General features: G+C 47.0%; 1 protein-coding gene across 3 annotated transcripts in view; it reads left to right on the forward strand.

The window, feature by feature from the left end:
• The window catches only part of NTRK2 (neurotrophic receptor tyrosine kinase 2), a 334,675-nt gene that overhangs the window by 263,011 nt on the left and 57,929 nt on the right, over window positions 1-13,735 (forward strand). For all 3 annotated transcript variants that reach the window (XR_004621643.1, XM_019794985.2, XM_034646808.1), the window contains exons 15-16: window positions 155-327; window positions 4,887-5,121. Coding sequence is in view for 2 of the 3 variants with exons in the window: in XM_019794985.2 (XP_019650544.1) it covers window positions 155-327; window positions 4,887-5,121 (408 nt within the window). In the remaining variant the exon portion in view is untranslated. The remainder of the gene's footprint in view (window positions 1-154; window positions 328-4,886; window positions 5,122-13,735) is intronic.

A 13,735-nucleotide genomic window follows, 5' to 3' on the forward strand; every position in this document is an offset into this window, starting at 1 on the left:
TTCCCAATCCTTTGTGTAATGAATGAGATGAATTTCCTTCGCCTCTAGGACCCTCGGGGCCCGCTGGAGTCATTCCTTCTCCACGCAGCCTTCCCCTAGATGTTCTCAGTTTGAGGTGTGTTCATTTTCTCCCCTGTGTGCCCGTTGTCCCCAGACGCTGAAGGACGCCAGCGACAACGCACGCAAGGACTTCCATCGCGAGGCGGAGCTGCTGACCAACCTCCAGCACGAGCACATCGTCAAATTCTACGGAGTCTGCGTGGAGGGCGACCCGCTCATCATGGTCTTCGAGTACATGAAGCACGGGGACCTCAACAAGTTCCTCAGGTAGGCGTGGGAGGGGGTGCAGGAGGGAGCAGGTCTCCATGTTCCGATGGCCTGGGGGTGAGGACAGGGACCTCCTGGAAATTTCTCTGGGGACAACACCAACACGTCCTACAGAGAAAGAAACGGAGGACCCCGAAGGGATGAGGGACAGGAGAAATGAACTGTCCCACTTACTCTTTGGGGAAGGGAACCAAGTGATGCTTTTATTTGCCTTGAGCAGAGGTACAAATGGAAGCCACCCGTTTAAGAGCATGAATGGAAAGAGCACGCGGTCCCAGTCGTGTGGGCTGGGAGACTGGATTCTTCCTCCTCGTCTGCTTCAGCGGCCATGTCCGCTTGGGTGGGTCTCCAGCCCACTTTGCCCCAACCGCCTCGACTCCGGGTGGGCCTGAGCTGGACGCTCTCTATGTCATCCCTGGCTCTAACACTCTGTTTTGCTCCAAACGTGGCTGCCTCCCAGCTTTGGAAGACCAGCAAGGGTGCTGCCTGTGGTGTCTTGGTAGGCAGTATAATGGAGGAGAAACAGGAAAGATGTGGGCCTCAGTTTTCTTAGCTGTAAAAGGGGTATAATAGTACCCACATCAAGCACTAGTGTCAGGACGATTGTGATAATAGATAATCAATAGATATTGTCCCCACAGCCACATGGTTGAGTTATCTGCAATCCTAGGGATGTTATACCTCGTGTGTTATGGTGACATCTAGACCTCTCTGTCCTCCTCCAGTTTCTGGGGGCCCTGAAAAGGGCTTTCCACAGGAATGGGCTCTAGGCAGCCCTTGGAAAATTCAGAAACTGTGCGATTAAAAAGTCCATCACTGAGAGAACAGTGGAAAGGGGTGGTGTACTGCTGTGCTTAGAAATGTCATCACGCGGTTTGTACCTTCTGGATCTCTTTTACCAGGCTCATGAGTGCACGTGCAATTTAGTTGTCCTTTCCTGGGATGGGTCTCCCTTCCCGGTCTTGCTTATGATTGCATGGGGGGAGGGAATGCCAGGTGAGATTGGGAATATTCAGCCAACTCTCAGTGCTCGAGTCAGTCATCCTGATGCGTTACGTGGTGTCAGCAGTTTTTCTTGCAGGTGGTGAGAGGAGGCTGATAGATTTTGTCTCTCAGATCTCATGTGAAAGGAGGAAAAGCAGCTGTATTTGGTAGCGGTCTAGCTGCTCACAGAAATATTTCTTCCTTGTTCCCAGGCTCTAGGCTTCTTCTCTAATTAAAAATGGTGCTTTCCCAAAGCATAGCATAATACACCAAACATATTCACCTGGATGCAATTAAATGCTTCTGTGAGCTCACACTGTGTTGGTGCGTGTATGTATGTGTGTGCATGTGTGCGTGTGTGTGTGTGCGTGTGTGTGTGTGTTGATCCTTTCACTTTTGGCTTAGCCAACCTCCCCCTAGCTGTCCTTCCTGCTTCCAGAAGGAGCAGGCACCTGATTCTCCCTGGGCGTCTTGCACAAAGCGTGGAGCCATTAGAAATCACTCCCGTTTGATTTCAGAACCTGCCGAACTCTGGTAACGAGAGGTTTTCAATGCCAAGAATCAGGTTCTCAGGCACAATAATACACTGCAAACTACAGTCCATCCTCCCTTTCTGGAAGGGAACCCAGCCCCTAAATGCCATGAACACGTCCCCATGTGTCATTGGCCCTGCCCTATAAAGACAGATGTCTACAATTTCCTCTCACCCTTTTTATTCATCCCAAATCCATACATTGAATACCAACATGGCCAGGCCCTATGCTAGGGGTGGCTGGGAAATGAGGAGTAACACATAGTTCTTGCTTGCAAAGCGATGCCAGTTTTTCTTCTGGAATCTCTCCAGAATTCCCATCCAACAAGGGGAAGTTAGATGAGGCTTTTGCAAGTAATAACAGCTAATATTATTGAGACTTCTAAGCATTTTAAGTGGTTTATCTTATATAAACTCAATAAACTAGTATTACAATTATTCCCATTTTACAATCAAAAAAGGAAAACTGAGTCACAGCTGAGATTCAAACCCACAGCCTGGCTGCAAAACCCAGAGCCTTAAGCACTGCACTGCTCGCTCTAGAGGTAGCCGGTGAAAAAATCAGAAGGAAGGTAGTATGCTGTGGAATTCCAGAGCCAGACCTTGTGGCTAAGTGCCGACTGTAACCCACACTTGGAAAGGATAAGCCAAGGAAAGGTGAACAGCCTCCCTCATTAGAAGCCCACTGAACCTTCCTGCTCCCCCATCTGGGGTGCTAATGGTGCTTTTCCCCTTTTAAGGCATGTTCTCCTGGAAGAGGTAAAAATACGTTTTTATTTCCAAGAGCTGCAGGGCAACCCGGAGAATGAGGCAGAGGGCTTTTGCGTGAACTTTATTTGTACTTCTCTTGAGAACTTGTTTAGAAGACTTGCCTGCCCTCTTTTTACAGCAGGATTTTCTGCTCAAAGGCATCTCCCATTAAAAGGAGTCTTGTTCAAATACTCAGAAGCAAGCAGAGGAGACAACTGGTTTAAAATGGAGAAGCCCACCCCAGCCCACACATAGTGCTGGAGAGGGCAGAAGGCACTGGGGGGCTGCAGGCTCCTGGCGCCTTCAGAGGCTAAGGCTGGAGCTTGGGGGTTTGTGCAGGGGTGGCCTTTGGCATTGGCCTCTAACTTCTCCTCTTCTCTGGAGTCTTTGCAATGGATAGATTCTTAGAAGGGTCTAGATGCCTGGGGCTGAAGTAAGGCTCTGGCAAGTGAGCAACAGATTTCCCTCTTTGATTTCAATCTGTGAGGATTACATCCTGGCCTAGATATTTGTCTGGATATTTCAGGATTTCTCCTCGTTCATGTGTTCTTCTAGGTCTCTCTGCTGGTGTCGAAGTCACAGTGAGGGCTTTGTCTCCTGTGATCAGTGAAAACACTCCCCCTTGCCCCTGCCCCCTCAGTGCTGGGAAGAACAACCTTTGAGCTATCTTTAATGCTGGCTTTCTGTGAAAGGTCCCGAAGCTCCACACAGCAGGGTCTCGGTTACCACTCCTATCAATGAGCTTAGGAGGGTGCAGTGGGTACCCCCACTTTACGGAGGTGAACCACGCTAGGACCTCCTTGTGCAAAAACAGGAAGCTCCTCCCTGGGAATGGTCCAACCCAGATATTTAGATATTTAGATACAAGGGACCTACGAGTGTAGGACTGATGGGGAATTACAGACTGGACAAGTTGAAAGTCTTCCCCAGATCCTGGTGGGGGCGAAACTCTCTTCCTCCTTGTCCAGTGCTTGTTCTCTGAGAATACAAGAATGAAGGATTTGGAAACCCAGCAAAGGGGGAATCACTGGGGGCTGGAGCCAGGAAGAAGTGGCATACACCTGCAGTGAGAGGTGGTCCCACTGACGTGGGGCTGGCTGGTGCGGGGAGAGGCAGAAGGGGCAGGGTGTTCGGGAACAATGCCGACCCTTTCTTTTTTCAAATACTTGCACAGCTCCACAACCCTGCAGGTGGGGTTGTCCACTTTAAAATCGATTGAAAATCTTCTATATTGATTTTGAGTGCTTCCAGCTGTCCTGAAGGAAACCTTCTACCTTATTTGCCTCTGGGAGGGAGCAGCCCTTTGACCGCTCCACCTCAGCTTCCAGAAGAGAGGGACCCTTTACTCTTTGCCCTGCAGCACCCCTTCAGGCCATGAGGGGACACTGACACCAGTCTTGGCAGGATTCGGGAGCGGGGACTGGCGGGGCTGAGGGTGCATCCCTAGACTGGGAGGCTCCCCTCCCTGAAGCATGTGCCAGTGTTGAGATGCCTTAAGTCATCACACGGCTGGGGAAAGGCCAAGTGCATAAGATAGAAGAAAAAGAAGATACAAGATACCATACCTCCCCTGCCCCCACCATAGTGTAAAGAATAAAACTTGGCCCAGTAAAAGAATCAATGTGTTGTGTTTCCAGAGCTCCTGCACAAGTGCAGCTGGAGGTTGGGGGAGGGTTGGGCAGGAGGAGATGGGATTTTCCACAGTGAATGAATGTCCAGGCTGAGGGTTCCCTGGGATTCTGCTCGGGTGGGCTTGGGGGAGACCAGGGCAGTTTGGAAACCCTGCCCTGCCGCAGAACTCTGGCCCTGGTGGGGGCACGCTGGAGGCACTGGCCTGGGTGGGGGGTGCTCCGGCTGCAGCTTGTAGCTGGGAGGGGATGGCTGGGGATCCCACTGCGGCATGATGACCAAGAAAGCCAAACTTCCCCTCCATGTTTTGGTTTTGGTTTATTTTTATTTTTGTTCACATATTTTATGCCACTTCTTCTCAGGGTCAGGGGCTCTGGCTGGTGCCTGGCCCCATGCTAGCTCTGGAGGCCCTAAAACACAGAGCTGTGTGTGTGTGTGTGTGTGTGTGTGTGTGTGTGTGTGTGTTTCAAGAAGGGTACCATGAAGGCCCACATGGTCCTGAGAATTCTAGATTTCCTGGAAATTGAAGCTTTAGGGGTGCACCTGTGGGTGAAGCATCTTCCCCCACTCTTTAGCTAAGTCAGGCAGCCCCAACAGCTACTGGGAGACAGGGCCCCTGGAGGAAAGAGCTGGGGCTCCAGCAACACTTCTGTGTCCTCCGCAGGGCCCATGGGCCTGACGCCGTGCTGATGGCCGAAGGCAACCCGCCAACAGAGTTGACCCAGTCCCAGATGCTGCACATTGCCCAACAGATAGCTGCAGGCATGGTCTACCTGGCGTCCCAGCACTTCGTGCACCGAGATCTGGCCACTCGCAACTGCCTGGTCGGCGAGAACCTCCTGGTGAAAATCGGGGACTTCGGGATGTCCCGGGACGTGTACAGCACCGACTACTACAGGGTGAGTGGCTGCGCCCGCCAGGCGTCCCCAGGACCTTCTTTCCCTGGAAGTCCTTCGTATTCACTTGCTGGGGCTGCCATAACAAAATGCTGCCGACTAAGGGGCTTAAATAACAGACATTTATTTTCTCTGAAGGCTTAAAGTCCAAGGTCAAGGTAATGGCCAGTTTGCTTTCTCCAAAGGCTTCTCTTCTTGGCTTGCAGACAATGCCTTTCTCTGCGTGCTCACATGGTCTTGTTGCTCACATGGTCTTGTTGCTGTGTGCACATCCCTGCTGTCTCTCTCTGTGTCTAAATTTCCTTGTCTTACAAGGACACCAGCCAGATTGGATGAAGGCCCACCACAGCCTCGTTTTCATTTAGTCACTTCTTTAAAGACACTATCTCCAAATACAGATATATTCTGAGATACTGGGGGTTAAGGCTTCCATGCACAAATTTGGGGGGAACACAGTGCACCCCATAAAACCCATCCTGCTCTTTCTATGGCTCTCCAGAGTGGTGTGTGATATCTCCAAGAAAAAAAGCCCTCATCGTGAGGGTTTTCCCAGGGAAGCCCAAGTGCTTGGGGGAATCCCTGGTTAGCATGAGGTTAAAGGGTTTTGAGGTTTGTATTTGATTCTGCAAAATTATGCCTGAAGCCTTTGTCTGAGGGTCTGGCTGAAGATGAACTTGTTCACATAAATAATAGCACCATAGACCTTGGAAGTTCCCACCCAGAACCATCTTTGTTGAAAGTGGGTTGGCTGGTGGCCTTTATGAGATGTAAGAGGTTCTGTCCTGCATCACCCTGAATAATCCCACTTCTGGCTGGCTGGGATTCTACCACTAGAAACACTAAGGGCTAGAGTTCCAGAAACAAGTCATATCCCCTGATTACCTGGAACTGGTCCCCTTGGCAAGGTGGATTTGTTAACTGAGATCTTGGAACTTGGATAGGAGAGGAAAAGGACATTTCTGGAAACCTCGAAGTCACGATATTGAAAGTGGAGTTTTGAAGTGGTGTTCCACCACCTCAAACCCTCAATTTGGTTTTCCTGTGGTTTTGCTTGATTTTCAATGGCAGGGGGAGAGAATAGGAAGGAAAAGGAATAAGTGTGTTGTGTGTGCATAGCCTAAGAAGGTAAAACATATAACTTGACTGGCTTCCGTAAGGTAGGACTGGCAGAGACAATGTCTCTCCTCACTTTTGTTCTTCCCTTTGTGATTTATTTTTGAGGAGCTTTGTCTGTTTGTTTCCTATGCCCCTCTCTGCAGCCTTACTCACTTCTCATGCCCCTGCATTTTAGTCAGGCCAACATCACTACAAGTAGTCTAAGAAAATAAATCCAGCGCTTTGCTGAATATTCTTCTGTAGATTGTTTTGTGGGTTTTCTTCTCGTCATGTTGAGAAGCATTGTCCGCAGTCTTGGGGACAAAAAAGAGTGGAGACCAAATTGAAAAGGATTCTCTTGGGTGTGTCTGTAGAAAACGTGAGTATGGTCTTCACTTCAAGGGTTCTAAAGGGAGATTCAAGGCACCTGTGCTGAGTCTAACGATGACTCGTCCATTCTGGATAGCTAAGATATGGTGGGAGACTTTACCTACTGATGGATGCACTTCCACTGTTAGCTCTGTTCCTTTGGTGGGAGGTGGGAGGTGGGGGTGGGGACGTTTCCCTGTCCCAAGAGATGAAGAACTACACGAGTGCTTCCTAAAGAAAAGCTTTGCCGATCTTGATGAGCGTTGAAGGGAGAAGCTTGTGGCCCAAGCAACAGCTTCCTCTTTAGCATTAAGTTAATAAGGGTCTTAGAACGCTTGGCACAAAATAGGTACTCAACAACTGTGTCCAACGTTATCATGATCCAAATGGATAAAATCATGCTTTATTCCCAAAGCCACAACTGAGCCAGGTGGAGTCCAATGTCCTTTCCTGTAATCTCTAGAAAAAATAAATCAGAGGAACGAGATAGAAATGTTTAACAGTAAGAAGACAAATCACCTGATTAAAAAATTGGCAAAATTTTAAAGTAGAAGTGTCTCCAAAGGAGACACACAAATGGCCGATAAGCACATGAAAAGATGCTCAGCATCACTAGTCACTGGGGAAATGTAAATCAAAGCCCCATTGAGATAGCACTTCACACTCACTGGGTTGCTGTAATAAAGATGGACAATAGCGAGTGTTAACGGGAATGTGGAGAAATCAGAGCCCTCGTACCCTGCTGGTAGCGATGCAAAATGGTGCAGCCACTTTGGCAAATGGTTTGGCAGTTTCTCCAAATGTACAACACAGACTTACCATATAAGTCAGTGATTCCACTCCTAGATATATTACCTAAGAGAACTGAAATCACTTTTTCACACAAAAACATGGACACAAATGTTCGTAGCAGCATCATTCATAATAGCTAAAAAGTGGGAACAACTTAAGTGTCCATCAACTGGTGAATGGATAAACGAGACATGGTGATCCATGCAATGGGTTATTATTCACCAGTAAGAAGGAATGAATGACTCACGCTACACCACAGAGGAACCCTAATGCAACCGTTATGGTAAATGAAAGAAGCCAGACTCAAAAGATCACATATGTGATTCCACTTATATGAAATGTACAGAATGGGCAAATCCATAGAGACAGAAAGTGAACCAGTGGTTGCCAATGGCTGGGAGAATGGAAAATGAGGAGTGACTGCTGCTGGATATGGAGTTTCTTGTTGAGGTGATGAGAATGTCTAGAAGTATATAGTGATGATGCTTATTTAGCAGATTGGTAATTATGCTAAAAACCACTTAAAGGTAAGTATTACAGTATATGAATTATATCTCATGTCTTTAAAAAAAAGTCTAAAAAGGACAATACGAGCAAAATAGTGACCATTATTGTGAACATAAGAAGTTAGTCTGGATTATTTACACATTAAAAAGTACTGTCATTTTATCTTCCTTATACTGTTATCATTTATTAAAAAGAAAATTCATCATTTTTTAGGTGACATTTTCCTGAAGTACTTTTTTCTGAATTGATTGGAGGAAATAATGCTTCCCAGTTTCTTTGTTAAACAGTCTTGGAACTATCCCAGTTGTTAGCAAATGTGCTTCACCTGCCACATTTATGTAACCCCCATCCCCCACCCCTCTCCCACCATGATCACTACTCAGTGGCAGCTGGGGGGTCTGTATGTTCACTTGGCTGTTTGCTGTTCCCACTAAGGATGAGGAAGAAGAACCAGCCTTACACTGGCCCTCTGCTATAGGTGGGGATGGGCAGGAGGGGGTAGGAAAGCAGATGATGTATATTCAGACCCGACAATTTGATAGTAGCCTAGGAAAACAAATGATGGTTCCCCTTTTGGTTCCATGAAACTATTTATTATCCTAGAAGTCATTTGTAGAACATTTTTGCTTGTTAAAACTACCCAAAGCAAATCAGCGGGCTCTGTTCTATTGGGTTTGTCCAATGGACAAGCAGAAACTATTGCCGATTCTCCCTGAGCCACAGCGCCATCTTGCAGTGGCTGTTTTCCAGACCATTCTTGCTTTCCCATGAGTTATCGACCAGTTGGATCGTCTCTAAGCACTGCATTAATCCCCTTCCCATCATGGTGTCTTTTCACCCTCTCTGTCACTGGAGCTGGGGAACGTGCCTACTTTAGAGCTTCAGTTTCTCATGTGCCAGCACCTTAAGTAAGTTTTTCTTCATTATTCTCCTATCCTCTCCAAAAGCCTGCGTCAAACCCCAGGGAGAGGAGTTGCTTGCTGTCGCTGGTGTGGGCTGTCATCGCCAATGTGAAAAATCTCTTCCGCCACAGCAGTGGGGGAGGATTTTTGTGTCAGCCAAGGCTCTCGAATCTGGAAGGATGGTGATTGGTCCTGGAGTCAACTAGGTTGAGAAGTAACATGTCGTTCATCTTTAAGCAAAAGCCAGTCCCACTGGCAACCTGAGCCTTCTGCTCGTGGTGCCGTATGAGCAGCCTTGTGGGGTGGCCACAGCTCCGTGCAGTCCGTGGCAGGAGGGGCATGCGGCAGCTGTTCATCACAGGGGAGCTGGCAGCACCAGAAAATGGCTGCCTTAAGGCTTCCACCCTGTTGCAGCTGAACTAATTATATCCTCCCAATGAAGGGAGAAATCGGAACAGTACATTTGCATTGCAACCAGCCTGATATGGTGGGTTCAAAATTACTCTAGCATTTGTGTCCTCTGAATTGTTTTAATTAGCAGCTCTGCAGTACCAGTCTTTTATTTAGTTTTTATTGCTTCCCTCCACCGGCAAAACCTAGCATTTCAGAAACATCTGAACCAGATTTCTGTGACATTCTCCCGTCAGAGACCTAGGATCTCACTCTACTTGGTCAGTACTGGGCCACTGTGGATCCACTGAAACTTTTCTCACGTGCACTTTGGTGGTTTTCACTGTTTGGGTCCAACGTGTGCTTAAAATGAATGGGATCTGTTGGTGAGGAGAGAGCCCTAAAGATCTGAAATCCTAGCTTTTAAATCTTGTTCCCCTTTGGGCTTTAGTTTCACACTGAGGTGGTAAAAAAAACCCTGTCCTTTAATTCATCTTCCACTTAAGGAGAAAAAAGAAGAAAGCAGAGTAGGCAAATTGATTTATGGTAGACATTTAAAATAGCAAATGAGTAGGGGCGCCTGGGTGGTTCAGTCATTAAGCGTCTGCCTTCAGCTCCGGTCATGGTCCCAAGGTCCTGGGATCGAGTCCTGCATCAGACTCCCTGCTAGGTGGGGAGTCTGCTTCTCACCCTGCCCCTTCCCTTGCTCAGGCTCTCTCTAGCTCTCTCTCATGCACACTCTCTCTCCCAAATAAATAGATAAAATCTTAAAAGAAAAAAAAAAGCAAATGAGTATACATTGGCTAAGCAAAGCCGTGGTCAGAATCCTAAATTATTAAAGTGATACCACTGACAATGTCCAAGAAATCATCTTCAGTTTCTCAATACCAGTTTATTAACTGCAGAGAGAAAAGAAAATGGATGGTGCTGAAATCAGCTGATGTAACAAGTAGTGAGAAAAACTGATTTGAACTTTAGTACCAACTGGAAATTAAAGTCCTCAACCACAGAGACGAGGGGAGACTTACGTAACTAAAGAACCAGATGAACACATGGGAAATAATCAAGAGTGAGCTCCTCATACCTTCGTATTGAAAATAATGCGCTTGTTTTTTATGGAATTTTTTTTAAAAGATTTTATTTATTTATTCGACAGAGATAGAGACTTCCAGCGAGAGAGGGAACACAAGCAGGGGGAGTGGGAGAGGAAGAAGCAGGCTCCTAGTGGAGGAGCCTGATGTGGGGCTCGATCCCAGAACACCGGGATCACGCCCTGAGCGAAGGCAGATGCTTAACCGCTGTGTCACCCAGGCGCCCCTGTTTTTTATGGAATATGAGCACTTTAGATAGATTAATTGATAAGTAGACTGATTGATTGATAGATCAATCTTGAATCATTTCACAAATGTTCTCAGTGGGTTGTTGTGTAAAAGACCAATGTCATTCCCTCTCTGAAGAACACCACTGAACCTCCCTGGTGAATGCCTGCTAATTCTTAAAAGGCAATTCTTGTTTCGTCCCCTCCCTGACTCCCTCCAAGCAAAGTAATTGCTCACAAACCCTGATGTCTCCACACTTCATATAAATAAGCAGTACAATGTAGTGATTTGACAAGTTTATACATTACGCTATGCTGTATAGCTGAAAAATTGTATGTCAACTATACTCAATTTTTTTAAAGATTTTTTATTTATTTGACAGAGATAGAGACAGCCAGCGAGAGAGGGAACACAAGCAGGGGGAGAGGGAGAGGAAGAAGCAGGCTCCCAGCGAAGGAGCCTGATGTGGGGCTCGATCCCAGAACGCCGGGATCACGCCCTGAGCCGAAGGCTGATGCTTAACAGCTGTGCCACCCAGGTCNGGGGCTCGATCCCAGAACGCCGGGATCACGCCCTGAGCCGAAGGCTGATGCTTAACAGCTGTGCCACCCAGGTCCCCCTCAATTTTTTTAAAAAAATGCATCTCACTAGGGACACCTGGGTGGCTCAGTCGATTAAACATCTGCCTTCGGCTCAGGTCATGGTCCCAGGGTCTTGGGATTTAGTCCCACATCGGGCCCCCTGCTCAGCGGGGAGCATGCTTCTCCCTCTGCCTGCCACTCCTCCCTACTTGTGCTCTCTCTCTCTGACAATAAATAAATAAAATCTTAAAAAAATGTGTCTCACTAATAAATGCATTCTTACAAATAAGTAAATACATAAATACATAAATCAGCATTACACCATAGAGCACATTGCATCATGGAAATTTGTTCATATACGTGTCTTCTCATAATACGGGAGCAAGGAGAGGACAAGTCTTACATGTCTTTCTACCTGTAGAGACTGCCCCTGGGCATGGCACATAGCGGGTGGTCCACGCATGATTGCTGAATAGGACACGTATTAGGAAAAGCCTTTATGAGTATGACTTTTTCGCCCTGTAGAATTAAGACGGTACTCAGATTTTTACAGATGGGCCTGGCCCTGAGGCTAGGAGCATTGGCTTCAGGAAGTAAAGGTAGGGATATGGGAATGTCCGGATCTCCAACCATTTTTTTTTCAGGAGCGATCCCACAGCTAAAACTTATTTGCACTTATACTCTAGTAAAGAAAAACAACTTCCTCTGGTATACTCTGCCTAGAACCTTTGAAATCAGGCACATCGTCCATTTTAAGAGGCAGCAAAGTCCCTTCCTGAAAGACAAATGTCCTCTGTGTCATTAACACTTCTTTGCATACATCATTTCCCTCCTTTCCCCCTTCGTATATAATACACAATTACTCAGTGTCCACATGAACAGTTATAGACCTTTCTATTTGCCTTCTTCTGATTGAAGTTGCCCCAGAAACTTAAGAGCTTCTTTATTTCATGAAATCATCTTCAATTTTTGCTTTGTACCCCACTCAGAGAGAGCACAGTTCAGAAGAACCTGTCTGCTGGGGAGAAATCAGAACATTGAGTTCAGACGAATTCTATATTAAACTGGATTTGCATAAATTATTTCAAGATTCTAAATTGGCTTAATTTGTATTCAAGCCTTCCTAAGAGCCTTTTACATATGCTTTGGCATCGCAAAAGGGTGGGTGAATGTCCTTGCATGCGTTCATTCATTTTTTGGACACACATGTATGAAGCAGCTACTATGTGCTAGATGCTTTACTAGATACTAAAGGCACCCAGACAAAAAAGACACGTGGGCTATGACTCCGAGGAGTTCTTGCACATGTGATAATGTGATAATTGCTGTAACCGAGACGTGTACCCTAAAGAGGAGGCCACCAGCCTACTTTGGGAAATCAGAGTAGGGTTCGCAGAGATGTGACATTTGAGCTGGAATATAAGATATGAACCCCAAATTGTTCTATTGGCAAGAGGGCCCCGGCCAGGCGGGGCGGGAGACGTGGTTGGCATAGGAGGGAGCTATGAAAAGAGATGAGAGTGTAAACATCATGGTGTGTGGCCAGGGAACGGGGGCCCCTCTGCCTGCGACCTTTGCATGCAGGCTAACGAAGTAGGCTGTTGAAGCGATTATCAGATTTCATAGGGACCTGGTTGCCATGCCAGAGCCTTTGGACTTGGTCCTTTTGGCAGCGGGGAGCCACTGAGAGATTTTATGCCAGAAAGAAACATGTCAGATTGCATTCTGTCAGCTTATGAAAATAGATCTGCCCAACAGATCCCCAAATCCCCACTCCTGTAGAGTAGAAAAGCGCCTCTCAAACTGGGTCCCTGAGCTGTCAGTGGGCGTTTGCCAGTAAAAGAGATCCATGGTCACCAAGCTAAGCAATCATTTTCCTTGCTGCAGAACTCCTCAGAGCCTTTAATCTGTCACTATGCCATGTGACCTTTCAAGAAGGGGTAAGGAAAGTGCCCGAGGCCAGCATGGAGGAGCTGGCCTGCAAATTCTTTGTCCAGATCCCTGGTCCTATTCATTCTGGTGAAGACTGTTTGCAGGACATGGAATAAATCTCCCTCGCATTTTCAGTCTCATGAGTCTTTTATTCCTGAGACCACTAGCCCTTCCACTTTGTGCATAGAAGAGCTACCTGCAGAAATTAAGTAAGCTGTTAGGTGCTCTGGGAATGGAGGCAGGCCATACTCATCGGCTCAGATGGGCCAGCGGGACGCGGATTCCTCCAAGTGCTGAGCGGCGAGCAGGTACTTCCTCCCACATCTGCCCTGTTTTTGAAACAATCAGGCTTCAGCTTTCTCATACTCATGATATTCCATGTTTTTTCATCACTCAGAGCAGAGCCCCTTTAAAGGGAAACTGGCAGCAAAAAGTTAGGTGTGTTATAGAGGAAAGAACATCAGACTGAGGTCCTAAAGATAAAGGTTCAAATCTACTTTCTCTTTTCTAATCTAATGCTTCTATCAATGAAGAATGAATTTAACTGAGGGTAGCAGTATGCTACGAACAGTGGCTGAAGCAGATAGGGAGTCATTTTCACTTACATGACAAGGAGTTCACAGGTGGGCAGCTTCTGGTTGGCTCCCAGCCTGCCCGATGTCAGAGCTGTGGACTGGCAATTGATATATCCTTGGTCTTTTCCTCATGGCTGCAAGATGGCTGCAGCAAC

The sequence above is a fragment of the Ailuropoda melanoleuca genome, chromosome 17, assembly GCF_002007445.2.
Source record: "Ailuropoda melanoleuca isolate Jingjing chromosome 17, ASM200744v2, whole genome shotgun sequence".
NCBI lineage: Eukaryota > Metazoa > Chordata > Mammalia > Carnivora > Ursidae > Ailuropoda > Ailuropoda melanoleuca.